Source organism: Pelophylax lessonae, assembly GCF_965119305.1.
Source record: "Pelophylax lessonae genome assembly, chromosome: 4".
Classification (NCBI taxonomy): Eukaryota; Metazoa; Chordata; class Amphibia; order Anura; family Ranidae; genus Pelophylax; species Pelophylax lessonae.
This window is the reverse complement of record NC_138771.1, coordinates 21,800,858-21,816,017: the sequence shown is the minus strand read 5'-3', so window position 1 is coordinate 21,816,017 and position 15,160 is coordinate 21,800,858. Positions and strand designations below refer to the sequence as shown.

The following is a 15,160-nucleotide window of genomic DNA, read 5'->3' as shown; positions in this document are numbered from 1 at the left end:
TCACGTTACTCACATCACATTAAAAAAAAAATTGTTGGGTGTACTTATTGTTTTATAGTCCTCAAAAAAGTTGATTGATTCAGCCAGCTAAGATGTCACTAAAAGTGTTTGAGGATCACAAATAATTTTATAAAAGAAAATAAATAATGAAGTCTGACCTTACTACAAGTCATATTAATCTAAATGTTTCTTTTTTCTGTATATGTTTTTTAGACTAAACATGGCCATGCAGCTAGCAATCGTAAATCAAAGCCATCTGGTAGTGCCTGATGCCAACGTCTCAGCTTTGGGATTCCCGGGCCCCTGGAGAGAACCTACATTCACGGCAGCTGCTAAAGTTCGTGTAGGTGTCACCTGCTGCTTTTTCCTGATAGCATCATGCAGCAACGTGGCTGTTCTGTGCAGCATCAGTGGTAAAAGATGTAAGTCTCACCTCCGGATTCTCATCCTCAGTCTCTCCATTGCTGACTTGCTGGTGACTCTCTTGGTCATGCCGCTGGATGCCATGTGGAATATAATGATTCAGTGGTATGCAGATGAACTTTCCTGCAAGATCCTTAATTTTGGAAAGCTATTTGCCATGTATTCTGCTGCATTAGTTCTGGTGGTAATCAGTCTGGACCGCCATTGGGCAATCCTGTACCCCCTCAGCTTCACCAGTGCTGGACAACGCAACCGCATAATGCTGTGGACAGCTTGGATCGGTAGTCTGCTACTGGCATCACCCCAGGTAGAGGTCAATGATTTTTCAATACATTCAAGTTCACTATTATAATTTAAAGTGGAATTCTGTGTCCCCATTGTGGAGTTTGCCCCTCACTTGTGGTCACCAGGACTGGAGATCTAACCTACTCTTTTCAAAACACCAAAAAAAAATTTTGCTTGGAATTACACGTAAAGTTGAACTCCAGGTATGGTTTTAGCTGCATTGTTAAATTGGTCCAGCTTGGAGGAATATAGATATACATATTGCATACTTGTCGCCACTACTATAGTTATTGCCGAGATCTTCTGGGTCCTTCGCTGTCACTGACCTGCCTCTACATCTCTTCCAATCAGAGAACACCTTGTATTTTTTTTTTTTTTTACAATCAGTTTGCTTTATTGAAGGTTACTGACAAAGTACAAAACAGAATGCAACCTGAATAAACATGGTTATGACATGGATATACATAAGTATATAAGTACAATAATAGAATCATACAACATGGTTCCAGTGATTGTCTGGGAGCAGAGTAACCCCAGGGCTAGCATGAGAGAAATCCATGGGGGACGTACACAACAGGAAGTACACCAGGTCTAAAACTCCTGATTGCCGTTACCCCATAACCAAAAAAATAAGGCAATAACAGAGCTATTCAATAGAGAATGTGACAAAGGGGGAGAGAAAGAAATAGGATGGGGCGGGGGCACACAATAATAGATCGGCACAAGTTACGCCAGCATCCAGGGCCGCCACACCTTCTCAAATTTCCAGGGGCACCCCCTGACTTTTATAAGTCAACTTATACAGTGGCAATACAGCATTAACCATAGCCCCCCAGGCTCGAAACGGAAAGTGGAGCAGAAGAGGACCACTTACAGATTATAGCCTTCTTGGCATAGTAAAACAGGGTTGATACCAGGATTTTCGTATGGTGGGGTCTCTGGGCATCATCATGTATGCCCAGCAGGGCCAGCTCCAGGGATGCGTGGAGGCACAAATCCAGTTTTATGTTAAGTGTGTCAAAAATTGAGGACCAGAACCTTTGTATCACTGGGCATTCCCAGAACATATGGATGTAAGTCTCCAATTGAGAGTGGCATCTGGGGCAGTAAGCATTCCTGTCCAACTCCCGGAAGAAGGGTGAAGGTATCACCCTTCACAGGTAAGTAAACCTGGGCAGGAGCATCATCTTCAGGATACTGATCCTACCCAACAGGTTGAGAGGGAGCCCTGCCCACAAATTACATTTGTCTTTGAGCAGGGATAGCAGCGGTTAAATATTGTAATCATAGTATAGTCGGACATCCCTCGTGACCTGTACCCCCAAATAACGAAACTGAGTGACCCATCGCAGAGGAGACGGGCCCGCCAGGGAAGATGTGCCATCATCCAGAGGGAATAGGACAGATTTGGACCAATTTATGTTAATCCCTGAGAAGGATCCAAACTCATCAAATATATTCAGGGCTGCCATGAGTGAAGCTCCTGCATCATTTAGATTAAAGAGTGCATCATCAGCATACAGGGACAGCTTCTACTCCAACCCCCCCCCCACCCCCACACGTAAGCCACGAACCCCGGGAACTCCCTAATAAGAATCGCCAACGGCTCCAAGGCCAGGGCGAAAAGGGTGGGAGCGAGGGGGCATCCTTGACGGGTACCCCTGTACAGTGAACGAATCAGAGATGCAGGAATTTGTCCTTACCCTAGCCCGAGGTGCCCGGTATAATAAGTTGTATCAGGTGTATAAATTTGGGGCCGAATCCGAAGCAACGGAGAGTCTCCCATAGGTATTCCCATTCCACGGAGTCAAACGCCTTTTCGGTATCAAGTGAGGCCACAACTCGGGAGCCAACATTGTCATGGGGAATCGAGAGGTTCAGAAAGAGGTAGCGAATATTGATGTCTGTGCCCTTACCCAGCATGAACCCAGTTTGATCAATATGGATCAGGTCAGCAATTACAGAGGACAGCCTAGTTGCAAGTATCTTAGCAAGCACCTTAGCATCAACATTGAGCAGGGAAATCAGCCTGTAAGATGCACACACCTGCAGGTCTTTACCGGGCTTGGGCACCAACACAACTATAGCCTCCTCCATGGACTCCGGGAGATACCCCATCTCCAACGCTTCAGAGATAGTGGCCTGCAGTTTAGGGGCAAGCAACTCAGCTTATTGAGAATAAAATTCAGTGGGCAACCTGTCTTCTCCTGGGGTCTTCTCACCCTGTAACTGACCTATGGCAACCTGGACCTCCTGCAGTGTGATATTTGCCTCCAGGCTATCCCTAGCCACAGCCCCCAGTTCAGGAAACAGGACCAAATCCAAGTAACGTTCCAGATCTGAAGTGGAGAAGTGGGCCCTAGATGAGTAAACAGCCTGAAAATATGCCTGAAAACAAGTGTTAATATCCCTGGGGAGGCGGGGACGTAACCAAACATCCCTTCCCGCCCCGGACACCTGTGATATAAGTGGAATACACCCTCCCCTTGGCTAGCCAATCTAACAACCTACCATTTTTATCCCCATGCTCAAACACCCACTGGGCGGAATGCAGCATATATTTCTTGGTTTGGTTAGTATGAAACAAAGACAAATCTCTTAGAGCCCTTTGCCACAATAGATAGTTATCATCAGTTGGGGAACTCACATATGACGACTCTAGCCTCTCAGACATCTCCTCCAGTTCAACAAGGGACCAAGCTGCCTCTCTCTACAGAGCTGAGATTTGAGAAATATATTGCCCCCTGATTCATGCATTAAAGACACCCCACCGCACACCCGGAGCCGCAGAATCCTGGTTTAATACCCAAAAAATTGCAAATGGCCTCCTCCAAAGGCTCCTTCAGTTTAGTATTAAGTGCCCAGAACCTGGAGAGATGCCACAACCTCAGACCATGCGGTCTAGTGAGTAATAGGGTGACACACAGGGGGGCATGATCATAAACCCCTCTAGAGAGGTGACTGGCCTCCCTTACCCAGTTCAGAGCCGCCAAGGAGGCAAAGGCCAGATCAATGCAGCATAGGGTTTTGTAGGTGGAGGAGAGGCAGGTGTACTCCCTGGAATGTGGGTGAAAATTCCCCACACTTCTTTTAATAGGAAAGTGTCTGCCCACTGTGACAGGATGGAAGAGGTGCGGGAAGTTGGGTGAAGTCTGTCCAGGTCCTGTGATGGGTCAATATGGCACCATATGGCACCATATTGAAATAACCAAACAGTAGAACCTCGGGAGTATCATACCCCAGCACAATCTGCATCACATCATGTAGTATACTTATATCAACTTGAGGAGGAAGATACAACCCAACCAATACCAACTTCCTCGGATAATCCAGTGTGTAGTCATATGGTGAAGGTAAGGAAGGTGGAAAAATCCGCTAAAACAATTTATTAAAAGAAAGGGAATACAATTACAGGCATCCAGAGGTACAAGCACATATAATGTACAATCGATTCAGGCTGTCTTTGGCATCGATTGTACATTATATGTGCTTGTACCTCTGGATGTCTGTAAGTGTACTCCCTTTCTTTTAATAAATTGTTTTAGCGGATTTACAATATGTTTGTATGATTTGGCTTATCTCCATAGGTCATCGGTTGATTGGGAGTTTTCCACCTTCCTTACCTTCACCATATGACTACAAACTCTCTCACCCCCCTCTCTCTCACCCCCCCCCCCATCACCCTCCCCTCTCTCGCTCAACCCCTCTATCTCATCTCTCACTCTTTTTTTTTTCTCACCCTCCCCTCTTTCTCAACCCCCCTCTCTATCTACCCCCCCCCCCTCTCTCGCTCTCTCTCATCCCACTTCTCTCTTTATCACCACCTTTCTCTCCCTCTGTTCCCCCTCATTGTCTCTCACCCCCTCTCTCTCTCTCCCCCCTCTCTCTCACCCCCCCCCCGCTCTCTCTCTCCCCCTCTCCCTGCGTTATGTATCCTAAACCAGACACTGACTGCAACACTCCCCAACCCCTGTGCTCTACCATACAGACTCCTGCACTATATACACAATACTGTACATTATATACTTCTCAAGTCTTCATTGTCTCAACAGTTACTGGTTGCTATGCAGTCCGTGACTATTTTTAGGAAGTTCTTCTTTAAAGCGGAGTCCCGGGCAGAGAAACTATTTATTTCTGAACATACCCCCGGGACAGTCAGGGCTAGCACATTCCACAATGGCTAGCCTCTGATCTGTCCCGGTTCGCACTTACCTTTTAGAAGAAATACTTACTTAGAAATTTTCTTCCACAGCGTTTCCATCTCGGTTGTGGGCAGCTGAAGCCGGCGCGGTCCTCTTCTCTGTCTTCTTCCGCGTCTTCGTGTCCCAGAATGCACTGCACTGGCCCCTCTCGTCACTTCCGGTGTGGCGCCGCATTCCTAAACAGCTTCTGGGCATGCCCAGAAGCTGTTTAGCAGGGGAATGCGGCGTCGCCCGGAAATGACGAGCGGGGCCGGTGCGGCGCATTGATTCCTGGGAGCTATGACGTTTAGCTCCCAGGAATCATCGCGAGGCAGGAAGTGACGGGGAGAGCCTCGGTGCTGGAGGAGGAAGCTGTCATAGGTGAGTATTTACGATCTTCAATAAAAAGGTGAGTAAACAAAAAAAAAAAAAATAACTATCCAATTCCTTTTCAGGTTCGGCATACCTAGCGGAGGGGCACAAAAAAAAAAAATCTTTTTTGTGCCCGGAACTCCGCTTTAAGGTAGGCTCAGACAAAGCCATCAAAGCATATTTTATTCACGGAAGCCTGGGTTTTGTTTAACCTTCCTGGCGGTATTCCCGAGTGTGCCTCGGGGTTAACTTTCAGTACCAAAAGCGGAACCTGCTTGGAGGTCAGGTTCTATTCCGAGATCACTTTGCATTTTTTCAATGAATGCAAAGCGTTCTTTTATTGGACGAGATGGAGAGATGGGGTGGTGACATCACAATCCACACCTCAACTAATCAGAGCATGCCTTGTATTTATTGAAAAAAAAAAATACAAGGCTTTCTCTTAATGGCAGCAGTCCCGGGTGAGCAAGTCCCTGTTGTTACTAGTTTTATGAGCAATCCCAGGATGCATTGCAAGAATGCCCTCCCACTGGGACTCCCACAAAAGCTAATGTGTCACTGGCTAGGTTTCCTCCACTGTCCAACAAGCTCTCTTATTGGATACAGTGGGGATACTCCCTTAGACCCAGTGAACCACACCTCGAAACATGTAACAGGCCACCTAACAGATCAGGCTCCCCTGATAAGCAGAAGGAGCAATAGATGATTTTACCTAGCACCTACCTAACTGGGAGGGTGCTACATTAATAAATAATAAATAAATAATAAAAAGTTAATCTAAATCTGCTATTTTATCTAACATTCCCCTCCTCCCAGACGGACAATGCTGCTGTCCAAGGATGTTTCTATTATTCCTCCACCTGGAGTGGAGACACCCTAATGCCTCGTACACACGATCAGATTATCGGACGATCTTTCGTCCGTATTTTGTTGAATGCTAGTCTCATGTGGAAAGTGAAGAGGTTACTTTCATAGGAAAATTCCGTGATGTCATGTGTTGAATTGTTTTGTATCTGTTCTTTCGTTTCCGATCATGCCTAGACTTGCTCCTATGATTTTTAGTTTAATTCTGCAATAGATACCTAACAAGACAAACCTTTTAAAAATAGATACTATGGATTACGTAGTAGTAAGGTTTTTTTTTTTGTTTTTTTTTTATGTTCCAAGTCTGTGTACAGCCATATGTTATAATTTAAAAATCCCTCAACACCACTAATATTCAGCAATATGCCAGTGTAAAAGGAAATTCTCCATAGATTACAGACTAAAAACTGCACGGCTTGTTTTAAATACAGCTACTAAAGTATCATTTATACTACTGTATTTTATACATATAAATTAACCGCTTGCCGACCGCCGCAAGTAAATTTACTGCGGCGGTCAGCCCCTGCCAGGCAGAGTGACGTTAATTAACGTCACTAGCCTGGGAGGGTCTGGGGAGCGAGCGCGCGCCGCCGGAGACCCCCCCGCGCGTGTGACCGGCGGACCCGATGTCCGCCGCTCACTCGGCGATCGTCGGGGGAGAGGGAGAAAGTCAGGCAGCTTGTGTAAACACAGCCAATCACAGTAGAAAGCACGCCCCTAGGGACACACACAGCCCCTCCCTCCCAAATAAAGTTAACCCCTTCACTACCAGTGTTTTTTTTACAGTAACAGTGCATATATATAGCACTGATTACTGTAGAAATGTCACTGGTAACCCCAAAAGTGTCAAAAATTTCAGTCAAGGGTCCGATCTGTCCGCCGCAATGTCGCAGTACCGCAAAAAAAAAATCGCAGATCGCCGCCATTACTCGTTAAAAAAAAAAAACAACAAAAATGACAAAAATCTTTCCCTTTGTTAGTAAACACAATAACTTTTGCGCAAACCAATCAAAATACGCTTTTTGCGATTTTTTTTACCAAACATAGGTAGCATAAAACAAATTGGCCGAAAATGTTAAAACATTTAGATTTTTACATTTTTTTGGGGGGAAATTTCATATAAAAAAATGTGAAAAATATTGTTATTTTTGCAAAATTGACACTCTTTTTTTGTTTATAGCGCGTGATCAAAAAATCGCACAGGTGACCAAATACCACCAAAAGAAAGCTCTGTTTGTGGGAAAAAAAGGACGTCAAATTCGTTTAGGTACAGTGTCGCACGACCGCGCAATTGTCCGTTAAAGTCACGCAGTGCCGAATCGCAAAATACCCCCTGGTCGTTTAGCAGGAAAATCCTCCGGGGCTTAAGTGGTTAAAGTGATTTTGAACCTATTTTTTTTTCTTTAACCACTTCCGGACCATCCACCGCAGATTTACGTTGGTACTTTGACGTTAAATACCGGGGTTATGGCAGCAGATAGCTGTCATAACCCCAGTATTTTTTTAATCTGCAGGCGGTCCTCTTTCACATAAGGGTGGTCCCAGCGGCAGATTCGCCGCGGGATCACCCTTACGATGCGGCGCCGCTTCCCAGTCGTTTTCCCCGCTTACCAGACCCGCCGGCAGCAGGGAGAACGATCCGGTTCACGCTCCTCACAGGCAGGAAGTCGAGTGAGGGCAAGATGGCCCCCACTCGACTCTATGGTCTTGGGGGACCGGTGCAAAGTCAAAACGTAGTCTCCTAGCAACATATTTAAAGAGCCAATTTTTTTTCATCATGGAAAAAAAATTACTTTTTTTTTGTGTCTTTTTGACCCCAAATCTCACAATAAAGAGGACCTGTCATGCCTATTTCTATTACAAGGGATGTTTACATTCCTTGTAATAGGAATACAATTTTCCAACATTTAAAAAAAAAAAAAAAATGTGTAAAAATAAAAAATAGATAAAATAAATATGAAAAAAAAATTATTAAAGCGCCCCGTCTCCATTAGCATAAAAATTACATACATCTCTCCACTAGTTTGTAGACTCGATAACTTTTGCGCAAACCAATCAAAATACGCTTATTAGGATTTTTTTTCACCAAAAATATGTAGCAGAATACAAATTGGCCTACAATGTTAAAAAGTTTTGGTTTTTATTTTTTTTTTTTGTATTGGGAATGTTATATAGCAGAATGTGAAAAATATTGTTTTTTTTCCAGAATTATCGCTCTTTTTTTGTTTATAGCACAAAAAATAAAATCGCAGAAGTGATCAAATACCACCAAAAGAAAACTCTATTTGTGGGAAAAAAGGACGTCAATTTTATTTGGGTACAGCTTTGCACGACCGCGCAATTGTCTGTTAAAAGTAACGCAGTGCTGAATCGCAAAAAATGGCATGGTCATTAACCACTTTACCGCTATGTACCGGAGTACTACTGCGGCAAAGTGGCACGATCCCGTCTGACGACGTAGACCTACGTCGCCAGACTCCTCCCCCTGTAGGCGGCGCTCACGCGCCGCCGGAGGCGCGCTGCCGCTGTTTTCATTCACAGCGGGAGTCGGGCCAGGGGAGGAGCGGCGGCGATCGCCGCTGCTCTGCCACGATCGTCGGGGAATCCAGTTTGGAGATCCGCCCGCTTGTGTAAACAGAGCGGGCGGATCTCCTAAGTGACAGGGAGTGACAGATCGGAGTGTTCAGCATAGCTGGATATCCGATCTGTCCCTGTCTCACACAGTCACCTCCCCCCCCCCACATGTCAGTAAGCACCAGGCATACATTAACCCCTCCCTCTCCAATAAAGTTAACCCCTTCCCTGCCAGTGTAATTTTTACAGTAACAGTGCATATTTATAGCACTGATTACTGCAGTAATGTCACTGGTACCCCCAAAAGTGTCAAAAATGTCAGTCAAGGGTCCGATCTGTCCGCCGCAATGTCGCAGTCCCGCAAAAAAAATCGCAGATCGCCGCCATTACTCGTTAAAAAAAAAAAACACCAAAAATGACATAAATCTTTCCCTTTGTTAGTAAATGCAATAACTTTTGCGCAAACCAATCAAAATACGCTTATTGCGATTTTTTTTACCAAACATAGGTAGCAAAAAACAAATTGACCAAAAATTTTAAAAAAAATAGTTTTTTACATCTTTTTTGGGGGGAATTTCATATAAAAAAATATTGTTATTTTTTCAAAATAAACGCTCTTTTTTTGTTTATAGCGCAAAAAGTAAAAATCGCACAGGTGATCAAATACCACCAAAAGAAAGCTCTGTTTGTGGGGAAAAAAAGGACGTAAATTTTGTTTGGGTACGGCATCGCATGACCGCGCAATTGTCAGTTAAAGTTGCACAGCGCCGAATCGCAAAAAGTGGCCCAGACGTAAGACAGCAAAATGCTCTAGTGGTAAAGTGGTTAAGGGGGAAAATCTTCCGTTCCAGAAGTGGTTAAGCAACCCAATTCTGAATCAACACACCAGTTGAATCAGGAGCTACGAGTCATGTGACAAATGACAGAAATTTATTTATTCGCCTTAACCAGAGTCTCAAGTCTTTTGCAGACTCTAACAGGTTTTCTTCTAAGATTTCCCTGTATTTGGCTCCATCCATCTTCCCATCAACTCTGACCAGCTTCCCTGTCCCTGCTGAAGAAAAACATCCCCACAAAATGATGCTGCCACCACCATGTTTCACGGTGGGGATGGTGTGTTCAGGGTGATGTGCAGTGTTAGTTTTCTGCCACACATAGCGTTTTGCTTTTAGGCCAAAAGTTCAATTTTGGTCTTGTCTAACCAGAGCACCTTCTTCCACATGTTTGCTGTGTCCCCAGGGGAGGACTGGGCCAGGTGGCAGGGGGGCAATTGCCCCCTGGGCCGCTCTGATGCCCCCATAAAAAGGCTGCACTGCTTCTGCCACAGACATGCCTAAAGGATTCCTGGTGAATAAAAGTAAAAAGTCCCAACCACTGACCTACTGAGTGTGAGATGAAGACAAGGACAAAGCGCAGCCCTCTCCCCCCCCAGCATGGATGGTGTACACTCTGTCTGTGCAGAGGCCGGTTTCATGCCCCACTGGAGACTCTGCCAGCCCCAACCGAGCTGTCCCAGCTCCCCCCAACCACCCCCTGGCCAGATTCAGCCAGTGAGTAGAGAGTACCTGGAGCAAGCTTCAGTCTGGAATGGGGGTCAAAGGGAACACAGGAAGAGGGAGAGTGGGAGGGCGGCCGAGTCACTGCACCATGGGCCTCTGGTTTGTACTTGCCCCCTGGGCTGAAAGTTGCCAGTCTGCCCCTGTGTGTCCCCCACATGGCTTCTCACAAGCTGCAAACAGGACTTAATTTTAACAATGGCTTTCTTCTTGCCATGCTTCCATAAAGGGCAGATTTGTGGAGTGCTCAGGTAATAGTTGTCCTGTGGACAGATTCTCCCACCTGAGCTGTGGATCTCTACAGTTCATCCAGAGTTACCATGGGCCTCTTGGCTGCTTCTCTGATGAATGCTCTCCTTGCCCGGCCGGTCAGTTTAGGTGGACGGCCATGTCTTGGTAGGTTTGCAGTTGTGCCATACTCTTCCCATTTTTTGGATGATGGATTGAACAGTGCTCGGTGAGATGTTCAAAGCTTGGGATATTTGTTTATAACCTAACCTTGCTTTGAACATCTCTACAACTTTATCCCTGACCTGTCTGGTGTGTTAATTGGCCTGTTTGTTTACTAAGGTTCTCTAACAAACCTCTGAGGGCTTCACAGAACAGCTGTATTTATACTGAGATTAAATTACACACAGGTGGACTCTATTTACTAATTAGGTGACTTCTGAAGGCAATTGGTTCCACTAGATTCTAGTTAGGCTACATTCACACCTGAGCGTAGCGTTTTCACGCGTTTTTTACAGCGATTTTACATCGATTTTTACCGCGATTTTTACCGTGTTTTTACAGGTGTTTTTTGTGCAGGCGTTTTTAGATTGAATAGAGACCAATGGAAAACGCCGGTAATCTGCCCAAAAAGAAGCTCAAGTGCTTTTTTGAGCGTTGGGCGTTTTGCTCACAGCGTCAAAACGCTCAGATGTGAACAGGGGCCATTGAAATGAATAGGATTTGTCTTGTTGGGCGTTTTGAGAGCTGATCCTAGAGCAGAAAAACTCCCCCAAAATGCCCCAAAACGCCTACATGTGAACGGAGCCTTAGGGGTATCAGAGTAAAGGGAGCTGAATACAAATGCACGCCACACTTTTCACATATTTGTTTGTAAAACATTTTGAAAATTATTTATCTTTTTTCCTTCCACTTCACAATTATGTTCCTCTTTGTGTCGGTCTATCACATAAAATCCCAATAAAATACATTTACATTTTTGGTTGTAACGTGACAAAACGTGGAAAATGTCAAGGGGTATGAATACTTTTTCAAGGCACTGTGTCGGTTACACAACTAAAGTGAAGTATATCGCCCATCAGCCCCCTGATTCCCCCCCAAGGGGGTACAACACCTTGCCTTGAATTTTTTTTAATCTCTTCTAATACCATCCCTCTGCACTTCCAAATGGGATCTCGTCTTCATCAACTAAGTGCACTTCGAATTACCATACCGCTGCGGAGATGCTCTATATTCTACCCTAGAGTTTCCACTGTTTGCCCCTGGATGGAAATTCCACTTGGATTACAAGTATACCTCATAGGTTGGTTTGTGTTTCGGTTGGCCGTACTGCACTGTTTTTTCCATTTTTTACTTTGGTTTCACTTTTCCGATGTTACACCTGTTGTATTCAATACGTATGCTGGTCAAGTTCACCTGGAATCCATCTATGGTTCTTCTTTGACATTTTACCCCGTGTGGTGGGCTCTGAGCTACATGCACTTGAACGTTTTGATGTCCGCTTTGGACGAGCGACCACCTTGGGTCCTCCTCTTCTCCTAATCTATGTGGACAAACTTGCTTAGTTGTGGGTATCTATGTTCCTCCGCCGTTCTCATCCGAGGTTCTTATGACCCTAGCTAATTTGATGGCCCGCTTTCCTGATTTGCCACTATTGGCAGTGAGAGACTTCAGCAATTACTTGGACTCCCAACGGGATAAATTGTCATCCTCACATCAGATTTCTAGGGTTAAGGGAAGACCTACCCAGTGGTGTATTTAGGTTTTGTGCTGCCCTATGCCTGACTAAGTTTGTGCATCCCCTAATTTAAATATGGCCAACCCCTTCCTGTAAAGACCACACCCCTTCCGGTTTATGACCCGCCCTGTCATCTAAACACCACAGTCTATCTGTGCCCATCAGCATAGCCTTATCAGTTCCCATAAGTTCAGTCTCATCAGTGCCCATCAGTGCCGCCTCATTTTTGCCCATCAGTGCAGCCTCATCAGTGCAACATATCAGTGTAGCCTCATCAGTGGCCACCAGTGTAGCCTATCAGTGCCCATTAGTGCAGCCTAGCAGTGTGACTGCTTTATGGGGATGCCAGATTGATTTGCCTCCTGGACCCTGCCCTCTGGCCCAATTCGCCCCATAATACTGTCACTAAACTAAAAGTGTAGCGCAAGCCGGCAGGGACCCTTTCCTTGCAGGCGCCGGGAGGAGGCTGTTTTTTTCAATGCGGTGTGCAGCTTTTTTGCTGCCCCCCTGCAAAGTGCCGCCCTAGGCCTGGGCCTTGTCGGCCTAGGCCAAAATACAGCACTGGACCTACCCCTTTTGCTTGTGTAGCACCCTCCGAGGTAGGTGCTAGGGAAAAGCATTGTTTGCTCCATCTGCTTATCAGGGGAGCCTGATCAGTAGTTTTGCCTGTTATATGTGTCCATGTGTGATTCACTTGGTCTGAGGGAGTGTCCCCACTGTATCCAATAGGGGAGACTGTTGACCAGTGGAGGAAACTCAGCCAGTGACACACAGGCTTTTGTGACTGTCCCAGTGGGAGGGCACAACAGTGGTGCATCCTGGGATGGGTCATAAAAGCCAGGGGCACATGTGACAGGGCATCTTTGCCAGGTCCCAGGAGGAGGGTGACGGTTTGCCTCTCCTCCTGTCAGCAAGGAAGGTGGTCACAGGCAGTTGGCCTAGTGGACCAGGTGTGTGATGCGGATCCAGGAGGTCCAGGATACTGACAAGTGGAGCTGAAGGCAGAGCAACCCGGGGAAAAATAGTGTCCGTGAGTACCGGGAAGCTTGCCAGGGGTCTGCACAGGAAGGGGACCACTCCAGTGGAGAGTCAGTGGACAAGGGGCTAGCATGCATGGGAAGTGAGAAAGGGGGTGCCAAGTCAGGACGCTGAAGAGTTATTCAGTCAGGAAGCTATTTTCTACTTCAGTTCAGTGGCAAGGTGAAGCAGCGGCCTAGCCCTGCTGTATCCCACTCATCCCTTCTCCCAACCAAGTTCTAAAATAAAACACAAAAATCAAATCCACTGTACTGTTCATTGTCTGAGCCAAGTCTTAAAGTGATAAGTTTTACAGACTGTTGCTATGGGTAACCCAGGGGAATCCACACTCAGTATCTCCCTAGGGGGCAGTGCTACACTTGTCTTATCAGAGAGCTCGGTTTGACAGACGTTTGGAGGCTTAGGCAACCTGGAAACCAAAATGTTTTCATGTTATTCAGCAGCACATGGTGGATTGTCTAGAATGGACATGGGACTGGGGAACGTGGCACTCCTGCCAATGCTACACTCCTCTAACAATGAAAATAGACACATTCAGACCACTCTCCACTATGGGTGAAACTATCGGTCCCCAGTGTATCGAAGAGGGCGTTGTGGAAGCTGAACCCCTTCTGGCTCTCCCTGCTTCCTGCTCCGGACCCTATTCCTAACTTACTGGCTGGTTATTTCTTGAATAATTTAGATACTGCTGAGTTGGGGGTGGTTTGGGATACAGCTGAGGCCTATATGAGAGGGCAGTTCATTAAAATCATATCCAATACTAAGTCAGAAACCAAAACTTGGGAAAAAACGGTTTATAGGGAAGCCCAACGAATGGAGAATATTTATATTGCTAACCCCAATGACACCACAAAGAGAGCCTGGCTAGAAGCCCAGGCCTTGTCCAGGCAGGTAGCCATTCAGTTGGCCAAAAATAAGCGTTTCTTACTCCAACAGAAACACTTTGAGGAGGGGAGAACACTGGCCATTTGCTAGGTGCTTGCCAAAACTCAGCAGGCCTCTTCGTTTATAACATATATTATTGATCATAAGAGGGTAAGGCACACACAAACCACGAATATGGTTTTCATGCATTCTATGCAGATCTTTACTCCTCCAAAGTGCAGCCCTCTGATTTAGAGATAAGTGAGTTTCTTGATGGCTGCACATTACCTTGTTTGCCCAATGCTGAAGCTCAACATTTAAACGCCCCGTTAACAACAGTGGAAGAACTTTCATTGGCTCTATCGCAATCACATAATAACAAATCCCCGGGAGCAGATGGCCTTCTTACTGAGGTATACAAGAGTTACTCTGACACATTAATGCCTATTTTGTTAAAAGTTTATAATGATGCCTTTCAGTCAGGGGTGTTACCAGCATCCATGAATGAGGCGATAATCATTGTCCTTCTGAAACCTGGAAAGGAGGCTGTGCTCCCAGACTCATACAGACCGATATCCCTTCTCCCAACTGATATTAATCTTCTAGCCAGAGTCCTGGCAACCGGATTGGCTAAAGTAGTACAGCAATTAGTGCACAGAGACCAATCTAGCTTCATCCCAACTAGATCTACTGCGCAGAATCTCAGGAGACTTTTTCTAAACCTACAGCCCCCAGTGGACAACCCCAGCAACAGGGCCATCCTGTCCTTGGATGCGGCCAAGGCCTTTGATAGCCTTGAGTGGCCGTATTTATGGGCATTGCTGGAGCGTATGGGTCGGGGGGCTAACTTCATCAGATGACTTAAAGTGCTTTATTCTAAACCTACAGCTAGAATTAGGGTGAACGGTGTTAGGTACCTGTTAGGTAAAGTCCAAAGTGGAGTTTGAGTGCTGAGGATTCAGGCGAAAACGTAGTCAGGGATCAGGCCGGCAACAGATCGGGCAAATCGGTATCCAAACGTAATCCAAAGAATGGTC

The 15,160-nt window shown here is 45.8% G+C and overlaps 1 protein-coding gene across 1 annotated transcript in view; it reads left to right on the top strand.

Moving 5' to 3' along the window:
- Positions 1-220: 220 nt before the first annotated feature.
- Positions 221-15,160, top strand: part of LOC309554371 (gonadotropin-releasing hormone II receptor-like) — a gene marked incomplete at its 5' end in the record, with an annotated part of 55,273 nt that continues 40,333 nt past the window's right edge. Inside the window, one exon of the mRNA XM_082256036.1 lies at positions 221-730. Within this exon, the coding sequence (XP_082112162.1) occupies positions 221-730 (510 nt within the window). The remainder of the gene's footprint in view (positions 731-15,160) is intronic.